The 26,764-nt window shown below is 42.9% G+C and overlaps 2 protein-coding genes across 14 annotated transcripts in view; both read left to right on the top strand.

The window, feature by feature from the left end:
• The window catches only part of PBRM1 (polybromo 1), a 123,988-nt gene extending 106,288 nt beyond the window's left edge, over nucleotides 1–17,700 (top strand). For 8 of the 13 annotated variants that reach the window (XM_056524151.1, XM_056524150.1, XM_056524149.1 and 5 more), the window contains 5 exons: nucleotides 1,537–1,707; nucleotides 5,600–5,758; nucleotides 12,335–12,405; nucleotides 13,778–13,994; nucleotides 17,164–17,700. In XM_056524151.1, the coding sequence (XP_056380126.1) occupies nucleotides 1,537–1,707; nucleotides 5,600–5,758; nucleotides 12,335–12,405; nucleotides 13,778–13,994; nucleotides 17,164–17,336 (791 nt within the window). In that variant the 3' untranslated portion in view covers nucleotides 17,337–17,700. The remainder of the gene's footprint in view (nucleotides 1–1,536; nucleotides 1,708–5,599; nucleotides 5,759–12,334; nucleotides 12,406–13,777; nucleotides 13,995–17,163) is intronic. The other 5 variants (XM_056524155.1, XM_056524161.1, XM_056524160.1 and 2 more) reach the window with 3 other exon arrangements.
• Nucleotides 17,701–22,385: 4,685 nt separating this feature from the next.
• On the top strand, nucleotides 22,386–26,544 carry LOC130275772 (ubiquinol-cytochrome-c reductase complex assembly factor 5). The gene is made up of 3 exons (XM_056524148.1): nucleotides 22,386–22,538; nucleotides 24,580–24,740; nucleotides 26,102–26,544. The coding sequence occupies exons 2-3, from the start codon at nucleotides 24,590–24,592 to the stop codon at nucleotides 26,176–26,178; spliced, it is 228 nt and encodes a 75-aa protein (XP_056380123.1). The 5' UTR covers nucleotides 22,386–22,538; nucleotides 24,580–24,589; the 3' UTR covers nucleotides 26,179–26,544.
• Nucleotides 26,545–26,764: the final 220 nt, after the last annotated feature.

Raw genomic sequence — 26,764 nt, 5'->3', positions numbered from 1 at the left:
TTGGGACGCTGGCACCAATTTTCTGGTTGGACTGGATAAGTAGTGCTGCTTTATTTTGGGATTATATATATATATATATATATATATATATATTTTTTTTTTTTTATTATTATTATTATTTACTATAATTTTTTATTTATTTATTTATTTATTTTTAAGGTCCCCATACACTTTATTCAAAAGTTATCAAAACAGACTGTCTACTGTCTGAAGAAGTGTTCTCCAAATTGTTGCAAAACTATACAAGCCTACGGCTAACTGGGCCTGCTGAAATTTGTAGTTTTTCAGCAGCTGGATCTGTTTAAAAACCACTGGTTTAAAGTGTCTGGGGGTCACCAAAGTCTCACACCAACAGATGATGATCTTGAAAGAGAAAGGTTGATCGTGTTGCATTTTGACTGCCAGACTCTATTGTTCTCAGAGAGATCAGTCGCCACCAGAGCGGTTTGGCAGCTGCTTACCACTTGTCTCCATTGAGAGCACATGAACGTTTAACCTTGCCAAACATTTATGTGTATGGGGAGATTGGGAGAGATAGTGGTCTTGTCAACACCTATTGAAAGTGTACAGAGCCACTTTATATGTATTCTCAGTTATAGTTCCCTCACACTAAATTTGTCTCTGGGCTACGGCAGACAAGCTGCAGGGACATGAAATGTCACTATAGCCGGCTATAAACTGTTCTTTATTTTATAAGCATAATACATTGGTTCCAGGAAAATATGAAATTGCACACAATATGGTTACCTATAGATTAAAGTTGACCATATAGATGTTGTTTAGCCGACAGCCATCTTTCCGGATTCCCCTGATACAAATTTGTTCTGAATCGTAAGAGGGAAGAAAGCTGCTGCCAAACACCTCTGCTGCTGACCAAAAATTCATTAAAAAAATGTTTAGCATAAAAACTATTAAAACCATGGGCTATTTTCTGATGACACATTCCCTTTTATCTTTATGAGATAATTGGAGGCAGTATAGTCCCAGGTTGTACTGACACAAGGTTTCAGAAGGAAATATTTGTTTGGTCTTGCCTTTATTCAATGTATTTTTAATGGATTCAGAACATACTTCCCACATTTGGGTACAGGGATATCTTTTAGTAACACTGTGAGGGGGACAAGCAGGACTCTACTTATTTCCATACATATTAGATGCATGTTAGACAAGCCTATATACTTGAATATATATGTGTGTGCAGGTATTTCCATGGTAGATGTCCTGTGCTGGGGTGTGAGGGTTGATATCACTTCAGGATGCCTGACCCTTTGTTCCTGCCTAGATTAACTGCTGCCAAACGTGTCTGGTATTAGCCTATTGCCAGTTTATAAAATCCCCTTGGACCTAAATATTAATGGCTTCTCCTTAGCACACATGTTGTTGGTTCAGCCCCCCAGAACCTTGATGATCAGTAGGGTGTAGGGGTTTCAGCATGTGCCTCGTGCCCTTCATTGTTTACACTGGCACAGCAGCTGGTTTCGCTCCAGACATGGGACACAAGACTTGATTAAATGAATGTATATTTGTTTTTTACAGAACGTGCTGCCAAAGTAGCAGAGCAGCAAGAAAGGGAGCGAGCAGCGCAGCAGCAGCAGCAGCAGCAGAACTCTTCTCCCAGAGCAGGTACTCCTGTAGGAGCTCTGATGGGGGTTGTGCCTCCACCGACACCAATGGGAATGATTAACCCGCAGATGGCACCAGCCTCAGGTAGACTATCCATGAACATGTTGAGAGTGCAGACCCATAGCAGCAGAAGTAAATAACTTTATTAGCACTGTTTGAATAGACATCACAGAGGTTTGACTAAAATATTGGCGCTAAATTGATGGCGTTGAGCCTGGAACAAATTTGCTGTCATGGTGCATTGTTATTTGTAGTTAATGGCTACTGCTGTTTTATGATTGACAGTGGTCAATCCACCAATATTAGCGAACATAATCGTTTTAGTAGCCAATTGTCTGCAGAGGGCCGCCCACACTACATTGTAGCACTAGAGCAAACATGTTTGACTTTATAATATAATCTGGCCATACACAGTGCAATAGCTGTGTGTTTAGCCAACACCTGTCTCTCTTAATCCCCATATACACATGAATCTTTGGCTTGACCAAGTCTTTATGTGTCAGTGTGGAATGGTGAACTGCTGCACGCTCTTTTGGCAACAGCTCATCTCTGAGAAAGAAAGGCTTGGATAGTTGATATACAGAAGATGTCAGGAGGCCTCCATATACATTGGACATTTGGTGGATGTATGTATCCTTAAAGGCCATCTGTGGCCGAGAAAAAAAACGTATCCCCTATTGGCAGGATAGGGGATAAGTGTTTAATCACGGGGGGTCCGAACGCTGGGACCCCCCGCAATCTCCTGCATGGGGCCGCTACTCTGCCGCAGCTCTCCCGTGCAGGAAGCGTGCTGGCCGCAGTATGAAGTTGCGGCCAACTCGCCTCCACCATGTAGTTCTATGGGAGAGGCGGGTAGGCAGCATTCGTGCCTCCCCCATAGAACTGTATGGGGAGGGGATGTAACCGTCGACCGTCACACTGAGCACTAATGCGGGGGCCCCATGCAGGATATAGCTGGGGGTCCCAGCGGTCGGACCCCACGCGATCAAACACTTATCTTCCGATAGGGGATAAGTTGTTTTCCGCTGCAGTTGTCCTTTAAAAGGGGTTATCCAGTGATAGAAAAACAGCTAATTTCATCCTTTTTTTTTTTTTATATTTTTGAATTTTTAATAAAGAAAACAAAAATCACACATACTCTATACAGCAAAATAAGTCAAATAACCCCCCAGGTGAGCACACCAATAGCCCCAATATCTCCAAAATGTAGGAACGGTCAATTATCACAGGGATCATGCAGACCAACAAAAGTAGCAAATCACATATGAACTGTAAAAGGGGAGTACAAAAAAAACGGGCATTGCGGAGGGGAGGGGAGAAGAGCCCAACACATAGGACACACTTAGAAATATCCTCGGAGCTCACCCCTCATCACCACACCTAGTCTAGGACTGGGAGGCCCCCTGCAGCGGAGGATCCGTAGATACATCCACTCTTTGTCAAACTTCTTGGGGCACTTACGACTCACATACAGGACGTGATACATGGGAAGATATTTATTCACCAAGGAAATCCACCGGGAAACAGGAGGAGAGGACACATCCTTCCAAGCTGTAACAATAACTTTACATGCGCAGAACAGAAGGAAATAAACGAAAATGCGCCTGTAAGAGCCCAGCTAATTTAATCCTTAAAGTGCACCACACCTGTCTTCAGGTTGTGTGTGATATTACAACTTGGATGCATTCACTTGAAAGGAACTGAGCTGCAATACCACAAACTACCTAAAGACAGGTGTGGTGCTGTTCTTGAAAGAAATCAGTGCTGCTTTTCTAATCCTGGGTAACCCCTTTAAGGGGAATCGGTCAGCTGTATTTGCTGTAAAGAGATGCAGACACGGTTGAATAGCTGTTAGGGTATAAAAGAAAACTGTACCTTTCCTTGAGCTAATGATCATTGCCAAACAAATAAAATTACTGCTCAAGTGCCACAGCCTGGCACTCCTCTCAGCTTCATTAATTGACATCATCAGAGCCCTGTACATCAATAGAGAGAAGGCACTTTAGCATTTAATTCCACCTCCTTGACACTTCTCTGAGAAATAAAAAACACAATTTTCTAAGTTTGGCAACCACCAATCAACTAAGGGCAGGGGCACACGGGGCACATCCGCATGGTATTTGCTTCTGCGAATGCGCCGACAGCAGTCACAGAGGGACTGCAGAACGAGCTCCCGTTGTGTGTCTGCTCATAATGGCGGATTTCCCACTGTAGACATTGCCACGTCCGGAAGCTAGCTCTGCAATCCCTCTGTGACTGCCATCAGCGCATCCGCAGCGTGAAATACTCTGCAGATGCACCCTGCCCTACAAGCTATCTGCTGCAGCAAATACACCTGACAGTTTCTTTTAACAGTTATGACCAGCTTTAACACAGAAATACATAATGGAGTTACCTGGTTACATTTAAGGGGAGTACTCCTTTTAAAGAAGACATTCAGTACCTTGTTTTTAGCTTACACATGGCCTTTCCTGAAAGTATCCACAATAAGGACACAGTCTGTAAATCTCAAAAATTGTAATGGATTATAGAAAATCTCAAAAATTGTAATGGATTATAGAAAAGTATTTGATTCTCTATTCCTGTTGAAGGTTGTGTCTAGTATTGCAGTTCCATTTATTTCACGTGCATGGAGATGGTTTGCTATACCAGGTTCAGCTTATAGACAATGAAGGCACTGGTTCTAGAGGAAAAAACTGACTTTACACACCTCTAAATAATATATATATATACAGTATAAGAGTATAATGAACAGTAAGCAGCAGTCAATTTGTATGTAATGGGTTAGCATTGACTGCTGGTTGGGAAGGCATATGCTTGTCTTAGACCTCCTTATATGCTACAGAATGAGGATCATTTAGGCTCGGTTCACATTTGGACCTGCTCCTATATAACAACCATGGAAAATATCTTTGTTTCTCCGTTATGACTACATGACATGCCATTGTCTTCTTTGGAGAGTAAATTAGCTCTGTACATCTGAGATCATCCCTCCTTGTCTTTTACAGTTAGCGCGATAGTTTAGATAATGCTTTTTATAAATGGTTATTATTTGCATTTTCAATTGAATCAAGCAAAACCTTAAAGGGGTAATAAACCAGATACATACATCTGTTACATTCGGTTAATATCATTTGGACAGTACTGGCTTGTAAATGGACACTGGGTTGGTGACATGTGGCATTTCAGGGTTTCCATTGGTGGTCACCTGACCACATCAGCACCCGCTGTTCATTGGTAGGCAGGGTCAGTGGCGGCCTGTCATCTTTGTTACTAGATATAACATACCCAGAGTGCAGGGCATATCACTGCAGTATGTGACCTGAATACATCCCCCTCCTTGCAGTCTCCCTGTGTCAGCGGCATGTGCTGTGCCATCCAGATGCATCTTAACCAGCACATATGCCATTGTCTTTCAGCCTTGGATGGAAGTGACAACACTGTGGGGATAGTCAGGGAGAGGTCTGGGGTATGTTGTTGGAGAGGTGGTGTATGGGGAGAAGGAAAAAAGAATTTATCATTATTAATAAAATGATATAATCCTGACACTGAGGAGCTGAGTCCGCGGTCACATGAGCGCTGATAAAAACATTTAATGGTATATCAGACTGATGGAGGATACATGTCTAAGTAGATAGCCCTAACTTTACATGTTCAGTATTAGTTATAAAACTTCCCAGAAAACAATTATATACAAACCGATCAAATGGTCTGTGTCATACGAGAATTTTGGTGGCTTTTGGAGTCTCTGCTTTTAATCTGATCAATGTTATAATGGAGAAACCATTCTGAGCATTAAATAACTTCCATCCTTTCATGCTGTAGCTATTAACATGACATGTTTTGTTCAAATGCTAACTCATATGTATATTCACTACATTAATGTCACAAATCTAACGCCATTTTTATTCATTTTAGTGCATGTTTGTATTAATCCATTATAATGCATGTTATTGATGCACGTTTGTTCTTCAAGGCATGATAGGGGGCTATCCGCCTGGCCTGCCACTAATGCAGGGCTCAGTTGATGGCATTGTTAGCATGGGCAGCATGCAGCCTCATCATCATGGGGTGCTACCACCTCCCCACCTCCTTCCACCAGGTATACCAGGCATCCCGGGCATCTCCCTGCAGGGTAAGAACGTCCTCACCTCATTCACTCACTTCCATTCCATCTCTTATGGAACCACTTATAGATGTTTTATCATGATAGCTATAACCATCTACAACAAACAATAAGTCATTTCGATTTTATATGGTTCTTGTTAGGTTAAGATATGACCTAATTTTGAGAGAAAATACATATCTGCTCCAAAATATGGTTTCCTTTTCTAGCTTGTATAAATGATTCTCTACTAATTTTGTACATTTGAGCATCTCTTCTCTTGGAATGGTTAGAACATTATGTGGTTGAATTAGGGGCCATCTGTGGATCTAAATATGCCACACGTGCTACTGAAGTTGGTGATTGGCAGCCACAAAAGGTCTCCATGATTATACTTCATCCAATATGCTGCTATCCCCATAAAAGCTTAAAAACATTTATACACCTTCTGTAGCTGTCAGCCAAACATTTATGTGGTCAACAGCCATCACTTCTGAGCCCTCTATGCACATTGATTGCCTTCGTTTAGTGTTTATGTCCTCAAATGGAGAGAGGAGGGGTAAGCCACTGACAGACTGCCTATATCCCCAAAATAAAAGGATTGGGTGATTAAAATCCAGCATAACCAATCCTTTTCTCCTCTGACATAATCTGTCAGGGGACGGTTGGGAAATCAAGGTGCACATTAGACAGTTGCTGAAATGGCTTATTTGGCTGACATTTCTCTAACATTTCTGGACCTTTTAAGGAAATCTGTCGGCTCCATTTCCTGCTAAGAGCTGCAGGACACTGTTGGATAGCTGTTGGGGTATAAAAGCAAACTGTACCTTTTTAAAGGATAGGGAATAAGTGTCAAATTGCGGGGGGTCCGATTGCTGATCTCCCGACTGCGCCCCCGCTTTCTGCATGAAAAAAGCGGCGTCAACCACAGAATAAAGCTGCAGCCGCCATGCCCCCTCCATGAAGCACTATGGAGATTGTGGAGTGATGAGTCGACACACCCCATTTAGGATTAGAACTGGGGCACAGTTTGGGAGATCGTGGGGTTCCCATCGGTCTGATCCCCAGTGATCTGACACTTATTCCCTATGCTTAGGGGATAAGTTTTAAAAATGGGAGTTCTTTAAATGGTTGTTGCCCAAAATCTTTTAGTTTTTTTTTAAATCTCTCAGCCAAGTGTCAAGGAGGTAGAGCCAAATTACTGCTACAGCTTGGCATCTACTTGCTATTCTTTACCTGCCATCTCCTTCTTGATTCATGTAAAGAGTTATGCTTGGGAGGAACAGAGAGGTGAGGTCAGGTGAGGAAGCGTACCAGAATGTGGCACTTGAGCAGCTAGGCCCCACCTTCTTGACACTTGGCTTAAAAAAAAACGTTGGAAAAACTTGGAAACCTTTTTCAGCTCCAGGAAAGATACAGTTTGCTTTTATACCCTTAGGCTAGGTTCACACTGCGGAATCTCCGGGCATAAAATTTCTGCCTGGTGATTCCGAGTGCGGCCGGTCTCCAATAGACTGCAATGTGTTCCGTGAGTATTTCCACTTCACAAATTCTGAAGTGTGAATTTGTGGACGGAAAACCATTCACTATACAGTACATTTTAGGAAGCGAATATATGCCTGCAATTTCAAAGCGGAATTGCAGGCAGAAATTCCCTAGTGTGAACCTAGCCTAACATCATCAATTGGTATCTGCAGCTGACAGATTCCCTTCAACAAAAGAGTTGGTTAAATATTTTTTAAAGGGGTACTCCGGTGAAAACCCTTTTTCTTTTAAATCAACTGGTGGCAGAAAGTTAAACATATTTGTAAATTACTTCTATTAAAAAATCTTACTCCTTCCAGTACTTATTAGCTGCTGAATGCTACAGAGGAAATTCCTTTCTTTATGGAACACTGATGACATCACGAGCACAGTGCTCTCTGCTGACCTTTTTAGCAACCGTGCATAGCAGATGTATGCTAAGGGCAGCATGGTGGCTCAGTGGTTAGCACTGCTGCCTTGCAGTGCTGGGGACTTGGGTTCAAAACCCACTAAGGACAACAATAAATACAGCGTTATTATTATTATAATAACGTCAGCAGAGAGAACTGTGCTCGTGATGTCATCAGAGAGCATTCCAAAAAGAAAAGAATTTCCTCTGTAGTATTCAGCAGCTAATAAGTACAGGAAGGATTAAGATTTTTTAATAGAAGTAATTTACAAATATGTTTAACTTTCTGCCACAAGTTGATTTAAAAGAAAAAAAAAGGTGTTCACTGGAGTACCCCTTTAAATGTAAGAGAAACCTGTGTGTATATATATATATATTAGGTGCCTGCAAATTGATATACAGTATAATTGTGGGAAAAAATTCAGTATACATTATAATTTTTTTGGTTTTAATTCCTGCTCATCTCGAGCCAATTGGGTCGTCATTGATTGACAGCCCTTCTAATAGAATACTGCATACAGAGATAGCTGGCAATCACTAATAATCCCACCCACTGAACTCCTAAACCCAGAGTGAATAAGATGATGTAAAATAAAAAAATTACTCATTAGACAGAATTTTGGTTCTGCCCATAGATAGGACTGCATGTTAAATATACTGGATCAAAAGATTCTTTGTTTTAATTAAAAAAAATATATATATTTTTTTATTAAATAGGTGATCTTTTAAGTGCCAATACCTTTATTCTATTTATTTAGGTATTTATCTAGGCATTTATTTGCTTTATTTTGTAACTTGGGATACAAGTGTGAGTTTGGTCTGCACGATCCAAGGTCCATCAACACTTAGTGAGCCTTTCCCATAGTTTTATTGCGTTTTCAACATGCCAATTTCCATTTAATTTTTAGTTTCCACTTCTTCTGTGATATGTCCTATACCCCTGCTCCATACTCGCTTTATGATAGTGTACATCGTTTTTTGTTGTTTTTTTTCCTCTTCGCTTTAAAATAAGAGCACATCTGCAGGCACTAACTCTGCCACCGTACCACATCTGTGGATCCAACATAGTGGTGTACAGAATTTGTAAGAAAATAAGTCCCCTGACTATATAGACCAGTGTTTTCCAACTAGGGTGCCTACAGCTGTTGCAAAACTACAACTCCCAGCATGCCCGGACAGCCTTCGGCTGTCCGGGCATGCTGGGAGTTGTAGTTTTGCAACAGCTGGAGGTACCCTGATTGGGAAACACTGATATAGACTGTGTTCACATATTTACCATGCAGACCCCACATAAGAAAAGGTTCTCTAATTGGGTGCATCTCATTGCTATTCATTAGAGATGAGCGAACTTACAGTAAATTCGATTTGTCACGAACTTCTCGGCTCGGCAGTTGATTACTTTTCCTGTGTAAATTAGTTCAGCCTTCAGGTGCTCCGGTGGGCTGGAAAAGGTGGATACATTCCTAGGAAAGAGTCTCCTAGGACTGTGTCCACCTTTTCCAGCCCACCGGAGCACCGGAAAGCTGAACTCATTTATGCAGGAAAAGGCATCAACTGCCGAGCCGAGAAGTTCGTGATGGATCGAATTTACTGTAAGTTCGCTCATCTCTACTATTCATTAAAGGGGTATTCCAGGCAAAAACTTTATATCAACTGGCTCCGGAAAGTTAAACAGATTTGTAAATTACTTCTATTAAAAAAATCTTAATCCTTCCAATAGTTATTAGCTTCTGAAGTTTTCTGTCTATCTGCTCAATGATGATGTCACGTCCCGGGAGCTGTGCATGATGGGAGAATATCCCCATAGGAGCTGGACAGCTCCCGGGACGTGAGTCATCAGAGAGCAGTTGGACAGAAAACAACAACTCAACTTCAGAAGCTAATAACTATTGGAAGGATTAAGATTTTTTAATAGTAAGTAAGTAATTTACAAATCTGTTTAACTTTCCGGAGCCAGTAGATATATAAAAAAAAGTTTTTGCCTGGAATACCCCTTTAAATTGATATTCCACTTAGGCTGAAAAAAACTACACGGCTAGTAACCACATGACAAGGCCGCAGCAATGTGGGGTAAAACACACGCAGCGCAGCAGTTATCTTTGAGGCAGGACACTGCTATGTGTGAACCCAGCCTAATGCTGCATGTTAACTTCTATCAAAATAACTAACAAACTAATCCTATAAAAGTAATGGACTTTGGTGTCACATGTTTGCTTCTGACCAGTTGCTAAGGCTAAGTCATTTGCAGTTTATTTTTACTCTATAGGGAGTCATTGCCACAATTACGTTACTCCACCCTATATGCAGGTGTCATATCATAAATCGTACCAGCTAGATTCGGTTCTCACAACTTTTTGCTGTACATCTTGGATATGTGTCATCTAGAGATGAGCGAACTTACAGTAATTCAATTCGTCACAAACTTCTAGGCTCGGCGGTTGCTGACTTTATCCTGCATAAATGAGTTCAGCTTTCAGGTGCTCCCGTGGGCTGGAGACTCTTTCCTAGGACTGTATCCACCTTTTCCAGCCACCGGAGCACCGGAAAGCTGAACTAATTTATGCAGGATAAAGTCAGCAACTGCCGAGCCGAGAAGTTTGTGACGAATCGAATCACTGTTAACTTCGTCATTCTGTGAAAAAAGGTATGTCAACATATACTGTGGCACTCTGCAGCAAGTCTATTCACAATTAAAGGGGTACTCCGCTGGAATTTTTTTTTTTTTTTTTTTTTTATGAACTGATGGCAGAAGGCTAAAGGGTAGCTCCCACCATCCTCTTTTTTTTTTTTTTTCCCTGTCCCTGCCTATTGCCCATCTATCCCTAACCCCCTCCCTGCCTTTATTTTTTTTTTTGATTATCTTAAAAATGTTTTTTTTTTCTGCCTTGTAGTGTGCTCACTACCAGGCAGACTTCCCCAGCAGGCACCACCTCACTGATGCCTGCTGGGGGCCGACTTCCGCCCTTAGTTCTCCTGACAGGGTGCCTCCAGCTGTTTCACCACTACAACTCCCAGCATGCCCTGACATCTATTTGCTGTCAGGGCATGCTGGAAGTTGTAGTGGTGAAACAGCTGGAGGCACCCTGTGTTGGAAGACACCCAGCCCCCGACCAATATTGCCCAATTTCTTAACCTGATGTTGTTCATCCGTTATCATCCGTTATTACCCGTTACATCCTGTTTTGTTTTTTTTATCATGTTTTTAAAGGGGTACTCCCCTGGAAAAAAAAATTTTTTAAATCAACTGATGCCAGAAAGTTAAACAGATTTGTAAATTACTTCTATTTAAAAATCTTAATCCTTCTAGAACTTATCAGCTTCTATTTGCTCCACAGGCAGTTCTTTTCTTTTTGAATTTCCTTTTCTGCCTGACCACAGTGTTCTCTGCTGACACCTCTGTCCATTTTAGGAACTGTCCAGAGCAGGAGAGGTTTTCTATGGGGATTTGCTCCTACTCTGGACAGTTCCTAAAATGAACAGAGATGTCAGCAGAGAGCACTGTGGTCAGACAAAAAAGGAATTACTCTGGAACATACAGCAGCTGATAAATACCAGAAGGATTAAGATTTTTAAACGGAAGTAATTTACAAATCAGTTTAACTTCCTGGCACCAGTTGATTTAAAAAATATATATGTTTCCAGGGGAGTACCCCTTTTAACCCTTTTTTTGGAAAGCTGTACTGAGCATGCTCAGTACAAAAAACAGATGTTAAAAAAAAAAACTGGCAATAACTTTTTTTTTGGAACATCCATTTCCCATTGACTTCAATGTTAAATTTTAACATCCTTTTTTTTTTTTTTTTGCTGGACCAAAAATTAGTGCTTGCACCATCTTTTGTGCTGGCAAAAATAACTGACATTAGTAAAAAGGGACATGCCTGATGCAAAAGGATGTTCAAAAAATCCCATTGACATGAATGGGATTTTTTGATGGCCGTTTTCAGGACTTTTTGCCAGGAGTAATAACAGAGGTTTTTTGCAGGTTGATACCTGTAGCGTGAAAGGGGCACAGCAAACGCTGCTGCCCCTTCATACTAGCGTCATTGGGGATCTCAGAACCTGGACTCCCACAGCTCAAATCTTAGGACACATCAGAAGTTTGTTTTAAATGTTTCGTTATATTTTAACTTCAGAGAGCATAGATACAGATATCACCAAGCTCTGGTGCTCAACCCTTGAAGAGTTAAAGGCGATGGTCTCAAACTGTGGCCCTCCAGATGTGGCAAAACTTCAACTCCCAGCATGCCCGGACAGCCGTTGGCTGTCCGGGCATGCTGGGAGTTGAAGTTTTGTCACATCTGGAGGGCCACAGTTAAAGGCATCGACTTATGAAGACAACAACTCTTCTAAAGATGGCCGCCTTGGAAGAAGTAGCATTAGGGAATGTTAAAGGGGTTGTCCAGGATTAGAAAAACACCTGTATATAACTTTTAGGCTGGCACCCATACAAGTGACGATATTTGTATAGAGAGAAGCCTGTCTCGTGACGGCTCCTGCATAGCAAATATAGAAAGCAGAATGTCAACAGTGAACAGTTTCGGGTCCACTATGACATTTATATGGTTGGGCTCAGTAGTTGTCCTTTTATTTCCAACATTACTATACTGTGTATGGTCCTAAATGTCAGACTGAGTATATGTGAGATCAATGTTAATTCTCTGTTTGTTTTCTAGGAGTCATGGCACAAGGTGTATCTTCCATAGTAGGATCACCTGCAGCTGGAAATAACCCTTACAATCAGCAGGTAAGCCGATCTCCATTGTGTATTATCATGATTAATAGCTGGTCAAAACTATTAGATGGTAATCGGCCGTATGATGTATCAGTACAAACACAATAAGATATAGGACAAAAATATTCACAAAGGAAAGACAACAACTTCCAGCATGCCAAACTAGGAGTTGTAGTTTTGCAGCAGCTGGAAGGCCACAGGTTGGGGAACCGTAATAGAGACTATTAGGCTAGGTTCAGACTACGGAATTTCCGCCTGCAATTCCGCTTTGAAATTGCAGGCGGAAATTCCGCTTGCTAAAATGTACTGTATAGTGAATGGTTTTCCGTTCACAAACTCACACTACGGAATTTGTGAAGGGAAATTTGTGAACGTAAAATCTGCTTGGAAATTTCCACCTGAAGAATGGCATTGCCCTTTCTTCAGGCGGAAATCCACGCAGAACACATTGCAGTCTATGGGAGACTGCAGTGTCTGCGCGGTCCTAATGCCGACTGATTCAGTCAGTGCTGGCCGCACTCGGAATCTCCGGGCGGAAATTTTCTGCCCGGAGATTCCGTAGTCTGAACCTAGCCTTAACATTTAAAGGATAACTCCGGGATGTACAACTTATCCCCTATCCTAAGCATAGGGGATAAGTGTTAGATCGGGGGGAGGGGGGTCCGACCGCTTAGGATAGGGGATAAGTTTTACATCCCGGAGTTATCCTTTAACAACATTTCCATTATATTTTTTGTCTGCTTCAGAGACAAATGAGAATAACAATAAGGCCTTGTTCTCACTACAGAGATTCCTTGCTAAATTAAAGGGGCATTCTGGCTTTATACATCTTATCCCCTATCCAAAGGATAGGGCATAAGATGTATGATCGCAGGGGTCCCACCGCTGGGGACCCCTGTGATCTGTGCCGGGAGCTGGGGAAGTGACGTCACGGCCACGTCCTCTAGTGATGTCACACCACACCTCCTCCTTTCATGTCTATGGGAGGGGGTGTGACTGCCTCAGGCGTCACTAGGGGGCGTTGCCGTGACGTCATGTCCCCGTCTCGGACACAATGCCTGGCACAGAATGCAGGGGGGCTGCACCAAGATCGCGGGGTCCCCATCGGCGGAACCCCTGCGATCATACATCTTATCCCCTATCCAAAGGTGTATAAGATGTATAAAGCCAGAATACCCCTTTAAGGGCCCATTCACACTTCGGAATTTGCCATCCTTATTGAAGGCAATGCCGTCTGCACAGAACTCCACCGAAAACATGTTGATTCTTTTGGGGAGTCCAGAATTTACTCTGAGAATGATAATGATTTATTGCATTGCCTTATTACTTTACCATTCTACATCTAATGTTAAACCACAATCAGGTTTTCTTCTTAACTTTACAGATGGGTCTTCTAGTCCAACCAGGGCAGCAGGCACCACCACCTTATCCTGGCCAGGTACAAAGTAGCCAGCCTGTCATGCAGCAGCCTTCAACCCCAATATTTGTCGCACCCCCTCCCAGAACTCAGCGGTTACTTCATTCTGAAGCCTACTTGAAATATATTGAAGGGTTAACAGCAGAATCGAACTGCATCAGCAAATGGGACCATACATTGTCAGGTGAGAACTGGAATCTGTCATGTTCGGTGGGGAAAAACTTGTTACACCCCTTTCTGACCCATAGCGAAAATGCACATCATGAATTGCAGTCAGTACCTGTAAGATTATGTAGACTTGCTGATCTAATAAAAAGATGAGTGGTGAGACCGTGGCTCTAATACGCTGCCCCAAAACTCAACAAGGGAGGAATCCGCTTTGTAGCAGAGATCGCTGGTGGTAATCGCCAGTCTGCCAGGTATATCGGTCTCTTCCTTTGGATTTTACCATGATCTAGGATGCAGGTCATACCAATTCAGTAGGACTAATCCACCTTTTGGCATCTTGACAATTTTCATTGTGGAATAAGTGAAGTTCTAATCCACGTGGATTTCAGATACATGGCTGCTGGAGTTCAGAGTAAATGACGGTGGATATTTCCATTGTGTGTTTTCTGACTGGAAATATGTGTAAAAGAAAATACTCGCCCCAACGGCCTGACAGCCACAGCCGTCCATCTAAATGCCCGATGCAAATAGCCTATCTTACCTTGCAGAAAGGGAAAAGGTATGGGCGGCTTTAACCCCTTAAGGACGCAGGACGTAAATGTACGTCCTGGTGAGGTGGTACTTAACGCACCAGGACGTACATTTACGTCCTAAGCATAACCGCGGGCATCGGAGCGATGCCCGTGTCATGCGCAGCTGATCCCGGCTGCTGATCGCAGCCAGGGACCCGCCGGCAATGGCCGACGCCCGCGATCTCGCGGACGTCCGCCATTAACCCCTCAGGTGCCGGGATCAATACAGATCCCGGCATCCGCGGCAGTTCGCGATTAAAATGAACGATCGGATCGCCCGCAGCGCTGCTGCGGGGATCCGATCATTCATAACGCCGCACGGAGGTCCCCTCACCTTCCTCCGTGCGGCTCCCGGCGTCTCCTGCTCTGGTCTGTGATCGAGCAGACCAGAGCAGGAGATGACCGATAATACTGATCTGTTCTATGTCCTATACATAGAACAGATCAGTATTAGCAATCATGGTATTGCTATGAATAGTCCCCTATGGGGACTATTCAAGTGTAAAAAAAAATGTAAAAGTAAAAGTTAAAAAAAAGTGAAAAATCCCCTCCCCCAATAAAAAAGTAAAACGTCCGTTTTTTCCTATTTTACCCCCAAAAAGCGTAAAAAACATTTTTTATAGACATATTTGGTATCGCCGCGTGCGTAAATGTCCGAACTATTAAAATAAAATGTTAATGATCCCGTACGGTGAACGGCGTGAACGAAAAAAAATTTAAAAAGTACAAAATTCCTACTTTTTTAATACATTTTATTAAAAAAAAATTATAAAAAATGTATTAAAAGTTTTTTATATGCAAATGTGGTATAAAAAAAAAGTACAGATCATGGCGCAAAAAATGAGCCCCCATACCGCCGCTTATACGGAAAAATAAAAAAGTTATAGGTCATCAAAATAAAGGGATTATAAACGTACTAATTTGGTTAAAAAGTTTGTGGTTTTTTTTAAGCACAACAATAATATAAAAGTACGTAATAATGGGTATCATTTTAATCGTATTGACCCTTAGAATAGAGAACACATGTCATTTTTACCATAAATTGTACGGCGTGAAAACAAAACCTTCCAAAATTAGCAAAATTGCGTTTTTCGTTTTAATTTCCCCACAAAAATAGTGTTTTTTGGTTGCGGCATACATTTTATGATATAATGAGTGATGTCATTACAAAGGACAACTGGTCGCGCAAAAAACAAGCCCTCATACTAGTCTGTGGATGAAAATATAAAAGAGTTATGATTTTTAGAAGGCGAGGAGGAAAAAATGAAAACGTAAAAATTAAATTGTCTGAGTCCTTAAGGCCAAAATGGGCTGAGTCCTTAAGGGGTTAAAAGGGTACTCCGGTGGAATTTTATTTTATTTTTTTAAATCAACTGGTGGCAGAAAGTTAAACAGATTTGTAAATTACTTCTATTAAAAAATCTTAATCCTTCCAGTACGTATTAGCTGCTGAATACTACAGAGGAAATTATTTTCTTTTTGGAACACAGAGCTCTCTGCTGACATGACCACAGTGCTCTCTGCTGACATCTCTGTCCATTTTAGGAACTGTCATAGTAGAAGAAAATCCCCATAGAAAACATATGCTTCTCTGGACAGTTGTTAAAATGGACAGAGATGTCAGCAGAGAGCACTGTGGTCATGATGTCAGCAGAGAGCTCTGTGTTCCAAAAAGAAAATAATTTCCTCTGTAGTATTCAGCAGCTAATAAGTACAGGAAGGATTAAGATTTTTTAATAGAAGTAATTTACAAATCTGTTTTAACTTTCTGGCACCAGTTGATTTAAAAAAAAAGTTTCCCACAGGAGTGCCCCTTTAAAGTACAGAATTATTAGTTTTGCTGAAATATCCCTTTTATAGTTAAAAGAAAATGTGGCTCCAAAACACTTTTAGTATCAGTTTTCTCAGTTTTTTGTGACTTTTCCGGCAGATTTCAGTAAGAGGGTGAGCTGTTGTTACATCTAGATCTATAATACACTAAGTTTAACTCTTTCATTCAGTGATCCTCAACCTGTGGGTCCTCAGCTGTTGCAAAAAAAAAAAAGTGTAAGGATAACGCACTCACCGCAGGCTTTATTCAATATTCACAATGGACAGAAACAAAGGGAGCATCGATGGAACAGGTGAGGCTGGGGGCGTACACAGGGGCGGCAACAAGTTTCGCGCACTGAGGCGCTTCCTCTGGCCCGTACTCCGTACGGGCCAGAGGAAGCGCCTCGGTGCGCGAAACTTGAATATTGAGGAAAGCCTGCATCTGCTGCGGTGAAGCCTGCGGTGAGTGCGTTATCCTTACACTTCTTGTTGTCAGAATATCTACTGTACCTCTATACTTTTGGATGAGAGCACCCCCACGACTCATTGGCCTTAGGGACAGACACACGTGCGGTTTGCTTTACATGCATTGGTAGACCCAGTCACTAGCGGTGTCGGATTTTTTCTTTCTTGTCTGAATTTATTTTTCCAAAACTACTACTCTCATCATGCCTGGAGAGCCGTTGTTGTTTTGAAACAGCTACAGGTTGGGGGAACACCTTTTAGATGTTGATTAGTACAATTGGTTGTGTGCCAGACATGTGGTCCTACATTCTTACTTACCCTACTTTTCCATTTTAGCTCGGAGACGAGATGTCCACTTATCCAAAGAACAGGAGAGCCGGCTTCCCTCCCATTGGTTGAAGAGCAAAGGGGCCCACACGACCATGGCCAACGCATTATGGCGCCTCCGAGATCTGATGCTTAGAGACACCTTAAACATCCGCCAGGCGTACAACATTGAAAATATTTAACCCTTCACCACTGTTTCCCCCTCCCCCTCCCCTTTCATACCAAGATCATATTTGTGGAGCAATTGATGTTTTTAGTGACTGGAGGCCAATCTTTTTTTATTGTATTTCTGTACATTGTAAGACCATTTTGATATGAGGACGTTTTTAATAAGCTTAATTTTGATTTGTTGCTTTTTTTTTTTTTTGTTATGTATTAAGTTGTAAAGTACAACGTTTTTACATATTTTCAGTTGTGTGTTTGGGATTTAGGGCCGAAGATGCTCATTGCTGGCTGTGTGTTTGGTACATTGTTTTTTCTATTGTAATTGTTGGTTCGGCCGTACCACACATCGCCATTGTTTTAAATTAAATGTCTTTATCACTATCTGGCTTGTGTTTTTTTTGCAGTCAAGTATGTGTATCCCCGATGGTTTACATTCTTTATTTGTGGTCTGCAAACACAGATCCTTCCTCCTTACCCGCTCTCACTAAATCTCTGTATTTCACATCACTTTGTATTTCAAATCACTATTATATTTCAGGAATTCGAAATGTCATATTAACAATAGAGACAATGATTTATTTCACCTTCTGTTTTTCCCCCATTACCTTTCCAGTGGCTCAGAAGTTTACATACACTTGGTTAGTATTTGTTAGCATTTTGCCTTTATATTGTCTAATTTGGGTTCACAAGTTTTCACAATAAGTTGTTGGAATTTCAGTCCATTCCTCCAGACAGAACAGATGGAGTCAGGTGTGTCCCCTCCTTGCGCGCCCACAATTTTTCAGTTTTGCCCATAAACTTCTAATGGGATACAGTTCAGGGTTTCATGGTGGCTGCTCCGTTACCTTCACTTTGTTGCTATTATAAATATATGTTACTCACTGGGTCATGCAGATTCTTTGCATGTCTTTTTTTTTTTATGTGTCTAGCTTCTGTATTTTGCTTACAAATCCCTCTGTTCTGCTGCTCACTCTTTCTAACATCCACTGCTCAGGAAGGGGCATGTCTGAGGAAAGCACTAAGCCCATCCCTCACTTACCAGGCATTAAAGGGGTACTCCGGCACTTAGACATCTTATCCCCTATCCACTGCTGGGGACCTCCGTGATCTTGCACGCCGCACCCCGTTAAAATCAGTCCCCGGAGCATGTTTGCTCCGGGTCTGAATACTGTTGATCAAGGGGCCAGAGCGTTGTGATGTCACGGCTCCGCCCCATGTGACGTCACACTCCGCCCCCTCAATGCAAGCGCATGGGAGGGGGCGTGACAGCTGACATCACACGGGGGCAGAGCCGTGACATCACAACGCTCCGACCCTGTGATCGACAGTAATCAGACCCAGAGCGAACACGCTCTGGGGACTGATTTTAACGGGGTGCGGCGTGCAAAATCACGGGGGTCCCCAGCAATGGGATCCCCGCGATCAGGCATCTTATCTCCAATCCTTTGACTTTATCCATGTGTCTGCTGTGCTGGGTCACATCCAATCACTGTAGGCTGCTCTGTAACCCCCTCCTCTCTGTTTTCATACTGCAGTCTTTGTCTCTGCTTGTGCTTCAGTTGGGTTGAAGATGATGCAGCCGGACAGGTTTATGTTCTGGATGGAATGGGGACGCCTTAGTTATGTTATATTATCAGCCATGATTTATATAAAAAGGTAATAAAATTGTATATAAAAAGGTTAATGTTTTGCCAATATGTAGCAACCAATCAGATTGCTTCTTTTAATTTTAACAAGGCCTCTGCAAAATGAAAGAAGTGATCTGATTGGTTGCTATGGGCAACTCAGCAACTTTTCCTCTGAACAGGTTTTGATAAATCCCCCGTGTGCATACTTCTTTGGGCTTCATCACTGCTTATCCTGATCATAAGGACCCATCCAAGCCTAATGTGCTGGGCCTCTGCCCAGGTAGTGATGCAGTGTACAGATGTATTGGACACATTGCCCTCTCCTTCACCTGTTATTTTCCTTTCTGTCATACATTAGAGGGCTGGGGCTGTTCGTGGGCATTTATGGGCTAGCTGCAGGGACAATAGAAAAGGGTGCAAACTTGCCACTGGACAAGATGGGCATTACAGATATGAGATTCTTTTTATGGTGTTTGGTGATATCCGAGGGTAACATTTAGGTGGTATCTGTGTCCTGCATACATTTAGCTTTGTAAATTAAGTAAATTTGTGGATGGCACATTGTGTGGATCTCTTGTTGTAGGCATCTGTGATTGGCTTACATCAGGGGTCCTCAAACTACGGCCCGCGGGCCACATGCGGCCCGCCGAGGAAATTTATCCGGCCCGCCGCTGCCTGGGACATGCCTGTGTCCCGAAAGATGTTTTCGGGACACAGGGATGCGCTCTCGGAGACCCCGCGTTTACTTAAAAAACGGAGAGGCCGCCGGGAAGGTGGCGCATGCAGGGACGTAATTGATGCCGTGCTTGCGCCCATAGCAACGGAGCGCGGAGGAGCGGGGCAGCGATTAGGACGTGCGCTGGCCAGCTAGGTAAGTGTTACCAGCGGCACGTCAGCTTCGGTGCTCCGACCACCGCTCCTTCGGTCCCGGGACTTACTGCTATGTCCGCACGGGAGGAGCAGTGGTCGGAGCACTGAAGTGGGGCAGAACACAGGCATACAGCCTCCATCCATACACTGTATGGCTGGAGGCTGTATGTCTCTGGGGGGAACATACTGCACCTAATGTGAGGGAACATACTGCACTTAATGTGCGGAGCTATACTGCACCTAATGTGGGGAGAACTATAATGCACCTAATGTGGGGAGCTATACTGCACCTAATTTGGGGGATCTATACTGCACCTAATGTGGGGGAACATGCTACACCTAATGTGGGGGATCTATACTGCACCTAATGTGGGGGAACATTATACTGCACCTAATGTGGGGGAACATTGTACTGCACCTAATGTGGGGGAATTGTACTGCCAACCTAATGTGGGGGAATTGTACTTCACCTAATGTGGGGGAACTGTACTGCCAACCCTAATGTGGGGGAACTGTACTGCCAACCCTAATGTGGGGGATCTATATTGCCAACCTAATGTGGGGGGAACTGTGCTGCGTACTTAAAGTGCAAAAATCAAAAAACCTGTATTCGATTGTGGGTCTAATAATAACGTTAGTGGATAACCACCATTAAGTGAAATAATCAATAGAACTGACCCAAATATATTATGTGCTCTATGATCTCCCAAAAACCACACTGTATATACACACAAGAGAAAAAGGAGTAATTTCACCAATTCATATAAATCATATATTTCTTTATTAAGTTGCATAAAAACAAGGGAGGAAACAATCCCCAAGGGGAGACGACACAAGTGGCAAAAAACAAAAAGGTGTCACTCCGAGCCCCTCCAGTAACCCTTATAACAATATACAATTATGAAATATTGCTGTCCCCAATAAAGTGCATATGCATAAATCAAGTAACAGGATACCTATATGTGCAATAATGCAAAACAGTACTAAAGTGCAATAGTATTACATAGTAAAAGATAGTGCTATCCAGTGTCCCATAAGAGAAGTCAAAAGCCGCACCACAAGGTATATATGCAAGATTAGGGGGTATACATACAGAAAATATCCCAAGTAGGGAGGAGGAGATCGCTCCGATCTCCTCCTCCTCCCTACTTGGGATATTTTCTGTATGTATACCCCCTAATCTTGCATATATACCTTGTGGTGCTGCTTTTGACTTCTCTTATGGGACACTGGATAGCACTATCTTTTACTATGTAATACTATTGCACTTTAGTACTGTTTTGCATTATTGCACATATAGGTATCCTGTTACTTGATTTATGCATATGCACTTTATTGGGGACAGCAATATTTCATAATTGTATATTGTTATAAGGGTTACTGGAGGGGCTCGGAGTGACACCTTTTTGTTTTTTGCCACTTGTGTCGTCTCCCCTTGGGGATTGTTTCCTCCCTTGTTTTTATGCAACTTAATAAAGAAATATATGATTTATATGAATTGGTGAAATGACTCCTTTTTTTCTTGTGTGTATATACTGCGTACTTAAAGTGGTAGTCCACTAATAAGATATATAAGTGTGCATAGGAATTTGTTCATGTTTTGTTATCTATAGTCCGGCCCTCCAACGGTCTGAGGGACCATGAACTGGCCCCCCGTTTAAAAAGTTTGAGGACCCCTGGCTTACATGGTTACTTTGGCATGTGCCCGCAGCATAAACTTATGGCGGAATCTGTGTTAAGTACAGACTTGCATGGACACAAGTAGTTGGCATAGTGTGTGCATCTCAGGTTGTGGGCATATGTGGCCAATATGTACATAGGCATCTGTCACAGAACATTCAGGGTCTGTGGTTGGCACAAATTTTGATGGGCATGTGTTTTACAGTGTTTTGGTACCTATAGTTTGCACAGTGTTATGGGATATCTGGCACAGTGTTATGGGGGTTCCCATTGTTGGCAAAGTGTTCTGGGTTACCTGTAGTTGGCACAGTGTTATAGGGGTTCCCATTGTTGGCAAAGTGTTCTGGGTTACCTGTAGTTGGCACAGTGTTATAGGGGTTCCCATTGTTGGCACAGTGTTCTGGGGTACCTGGTGTTGGCAGTGTTATGGGGATTCCCATTGTTGGCATAGTATTATGGGGGGGGGTCCCATTGTTGGCACAGTGTTCTGGGGTACCTGGTGTTGGCAGTGTAATGGGGGTTCCCATTGTTGGCAGTGTAATGGGGGTTCCCATTGTTGGCAGTGTAATGGGGGTTCCCATTGTTGGCATAGTATTATGGGGGTACCTAGAGTTGGCACAGTGTTATGCGGTATCTGTTGTGTGGACATCTAGGGATGGCCGTGGCTCACTGTTATGGCGGCATCTGCTGCTGCTGGTATTCCTAGTTGCGGGGCATGTAGCTGACATACAACTGCTATAAGGCACCTAGAATGTGCTCACACTATTACAAGACTGAGCTTCCCCCATAGATTCTTTGCATCCTCGGAGGCGGTTACCGGAGAACAACTCGCGTATATCACGGAGTCTCAGGATTTGTTTTATAGGCTACTTCCCACTGCGCATGCCCAGTAGCTCGATGACTACGTCGCTCGCTCACGTGACCGCGTGACGTCAGTACGTGTCTCCTATCAGCCCGTACAGTCTGTGATCTACCGGTTTATCAGGGAAAGGTGATGTCCGCTTCGTCCTCGTGTGATCTCTGAAGGATCGTACAGGAGAGGTATATGTGTATACCAGTGACGTATGTTAGGACGGAATACAGCGCCCCGGGAGGCTCAGCGATACCACATTCCTGCTGTATAGTCCTATGAATGTACAGACACCTGGGAGGACGTATAGCAATGACACGGCCGCTGCCAGCAACCGCACTCACCAAATTATGGACCTCCAGCTGTTGTTAAACTACTAGGCATGCTGGAAGCTGTAGTTTTTCAGACAACGTCTGTCCGGGCATGTTAGGAGTTGTAGTTTGGTAGCCAATGACTGTCCGGGCATGCTGGGTGTTGTAGTTTGGTAGCCAATGACTGTCCGGACATGCTGGGTGTTGTAGTTTGGTAGCCAATGACTGTCCGGACATGCTGGGAGTTGTAGTTTGGTAGCCAATGACTGTCCGGGCATGCTGGGTGTTGTAGTTTGGTAGCCAATGACTGTCCGGACATGCTGGGAGTTGTAGTTTGGTAGCCAATGACTGTCCGGGCATGCTGGGTGTTGTAGTTTGGTAGCCAATGACTGTCCGGACATGCTGGGAGTTGTAGTTTGGTAGCCAATGACTGTCTGGGCATGCTGGGAGTTGTAGTTTGGTAGCCAATGACTGTCCGGGCATGCTGGGAGTTGTAGTTTGGTAGCCAATGACTGTCCGGGCATGCTGGGTGTTGTAGTTTTGCAGCCACCAACTGTCTGGGCATTCTTGGAGGAGTTGTTGTTTTGCAACAGCTGGAGGTCTACAGTTTGAAGACCACTGCTCTATGATATGTTATTCTAGTCATGTTCAGAAGTCTCATAGACAGTGAATGGAGATGTGGCCGGACATGCACTCTACCATTCCCTTCACTTGGTCCCGTTGGCCGGACCCCACCAATTAGCTGGTTACCCCTATCAGTCTCTGCTCTCTTTGGGAAGTTGTACCACCAAACATTAGGCCTGTAGGCAAGTATGTTACCCATTCAGCCTGTGACACCTTGCTGGGTAGAAGCCAAAGAGTCCTAGTGGTCATACATCAAAGGGTTATTATCATAAAAAACAACAACAACAAAAACTACTTTTTACATGTTGCCCAGACATGTCTGTTTGATCACACCGGGTCTCACTCCTGAGGTCTGCTGTGATCACGAGATTTAAACCGGAGAAGTCTGCAGCAGCGCTCGCCTCACTCCCTGGCTGTCGATCAAATCTGACCTCTTCACTGTTTAAGTCTAGGCAGTGAAAAGGTCAGATCTGGGAGCCAGGTGGGTAGTCAAATGTGGTGCTGTGCACTTTCAATCACAGCAGTTGCAGTATTTTCGAAATAGTGTGCCTCCAGCTGTTGCAAAACTTCAACACCCAGCATGAATGCCTTTGGCTGTCTGGGCATGCTGGGAGTTGTACACTGCTCGAAAAAGAAAATAAGGCTGGGTTCACACCACGTGTTTGCAATACAGTTCCCGTATATGTTTTCAATTTGAATACCGTATTGAAGACCGTATGCATTGACTCTCCATTGAAAACCGTATGACAAAAGGTTGATGCATCAGGTTGTGTCTGTTTTGCTTCTTATACGGTTTTGTCAGTTTTTTTTTTCCCGTACCCAAAACCATAGCCTCCCATGGATTTTGGTCCAGGTGAAAAACCGTATTGAAACGTATAAGTTTTATTTTTAACATGGGAGTCGATGGGAACTGTATTTGCGTACGGTACCATACGTTTTTTAACTTTGCACAGTTTTTTTTTTTTCTTGGAATTTCAAACAAGTGAAACTTTATCCATAATGGAATGAAAAGTAAAAAATGTATAGATTTTTTTTTCTTAAAATATGGATGCGACCAGACATCATTTTTCAAACTGAATATGGTTTTCAACCGTATACGGATTAAAATTTGTACACACGTTTTGATACAGTTTAGTCAGGTTTTGAGGCATCTGTTTTTTTTCATCAAAAACCTGACACGGGAACTGTATCGCAAAAACACGGTGTGAACGCAGCCTTATCTGTGGGATTAACAGTATCAGTTGTCATCTTAAAATTGCCATATATGCAAAAAACGACCATGCTTTTTGTTTTGTAGACGGACAAATATGGCGCATAAGAGCACAATAAGTACCCTGATGGACATGGTGCCGGGGAAGCGGAGATTCGGCATATACCGTTTCTTACCTTTCTTTTTTGTCCTCGGAGGAGCCATGGAATGGTTTATGATCAACGTACGAATTGGCAAAGAAACGTTTTGTAAGTACTTTTACTGTCAGGCTTTCCCATAACATCTGGTGTTATATACAGGCGCAATGATCGATTCTATAATATAAGGACTGAAATTTAGTAAGATCAGAATTTTTCCACAATGACTTTTCCCGCTAAGCCACAACTATTGGCAAAAATGGCGTAAAACCTAAAAAAATAAATCACAGGACTGGAAAAAAAAACTATTAAAAGATTAATTAAAAGATATATGCAGACAAGATCTCTAAGTAGGCAGATCACTGCCAGATAAAGCCGCTTTTTGCCAAAGGACACATCCAAGGGAAGCCCCTACGGCTCCTAAATGATCCCATGTTGTCACGAAAACTTAGTATCCCTTTGTGTTTCTCCCCAAAACAATAACAGGGTTCATCAGGGGATTTATACAGAATTATGCAGCAAATATAATGCCAAACCACAGTCAAAAACAGAAATCTATCCAGATGACATAGCAATGCAGAGAACACAGTATAGTACATCAACTGGTTAAAAACCATGCATAATGGGGACCAGTACCACACTCCTAAATAGGAACACTCACGTAGGATACCCTATGAGGGAGATTTATCAAAACCTGTTCAGAGGAAAAGTTCCCTATAGAAACCGATCAGATCGCGTCTTTCATTTTGCAGAGACCTTGTTAAAAATGAAAGAAGCGATCTGATTGGTTGCTATGGGCAACCTTTCCTCTGCACAGGTTTTGATAAATCTCTCCCTATGTGGCGTAAAACTGTCAAAAAGTCAAATGTTTTGGCACAAATGAGATTTTTGCATGCCAGAAAACTAGCGGAACCTGGATATTTAGGCCGGGTCCACACTGCGGAGTCTCCCGACTTAATTTCTGCCGGAGATCCCGCGAGCAACACTAGGACCACGCGGACTGCATTGCCGTCCCATAAAGACTTGCTCAGACATGCATTGCCGTCTATGGGGACGGCAATGCTGTCCGGCTGGTCCTAAGGCTAGGTTCAGACTAAGGAATTTCCAGGCAGAAAATTTCTGCCCGGAGATTCAGAGTGCGGCCGGCGCTGACTGAATCAGTCGGCGCTAGGAGCGCGCGGACACTGCAGTCTCCCATAGACTGCAATGTGTTCCGCGCGGATTTCTGCCAAAGAGAAGAGAAACCCCTTTCTTCAGGCGGAAATTTCCAAGCGGATTTTCCGTTCACAAATTCCACTTTACAAATTCCGAAGTGTGAATTTGTGAACGGAAACCCATTCACTACACTATACGTTTTAGCAAAGGAAATTCCGTAGTCTGAACCTAGCCTTACGCTGGACTTTAGTTGTGCCGTTAGTAGGATCAGTGAATGTGTCCGTAGGATTCATGTGTATTGTGTTATCTCGTTTCAGATGATGTGTACAGAAGACGTCAGGCAGAGAGACTGTATGAAGAAAAAGGTTTACTGGCTGCAAAGAGCCAACCCTGATACCAACCCACCAACGTATATACCCTGATGGATAATAAATCTTTATTTTTTACTCATCTCACCTTGGGATTGGCCGTTACTCAACAACATGTATTAAAATTGGTCAGTTTCACCCAAGCGTCATATAGGTTTATATCTGCTGGTTCGGGATTTCCAGGTGTAATCGGAGCACAGAAACACTTCCATATAAAACGTTTGATCTTCACCATTGTGATTGTCCACACGGATTATGGCGATTAACATCGTGGGATTCATATTTAGGGAAAAACAAGACATACATTGTAGCTGTATATACAGTACATAACACCGTAACCTGTACGATGGAGTACAATGTAACAGTAACCAGGAGGCCTCCAGCTGTTGCAAAACTACAATTCCCAGCATGCCCGGACAGCCTTTGGCTGTCCAGGCATGCTGGGAGTTGTAGTTTTGCAGCAGCTGGAGGCACCCTGTTTAGGATACACTGCTTTAGGCCCCTCTCATACTACAGTTATTATCCTGTAAAAACCTCCGTCATTACTCCCGTCAAATAGTCCTGAAAACGGCCGTCAAAAAATCCCATTCGTATCAATGGGATTTTTTTGAC

The sequence above is a fragment of the Hyla sarda genome, chromosome 6 (assembly GCF_029499605.1).
Source record: "Hyla sarda isolate aHylSar1 chromosome 6, aHylSar1.hap1, whole genome shotgun sequence".
Lineage (NCBI taxonomy): Eukaryota > Metazoa > Chordata > Amphibia > Anura > Hylidae > Hyla > Hyla sarda.
Note: the sequence above shows the minus strand (reverse complement) of the source record. Positions and strands in the feature narration are given on the sequence as shown.

Coding starts and splice junctions, on each gene's coding strand:
- LOC130275772 (XM_056524148.1), top strand. CDS start 24,590: ATGGCGCATAAGAGCACAATAAGTACCCTGATGGACATGGTGCCGGGG. Junction 24,741..26,101: donor AATTGGCAAAGAAACGTTTT/GTAAGTACTTTT, acceptor ATCTCGTTTCAG/ATGATGTGTACAGAAGACGT.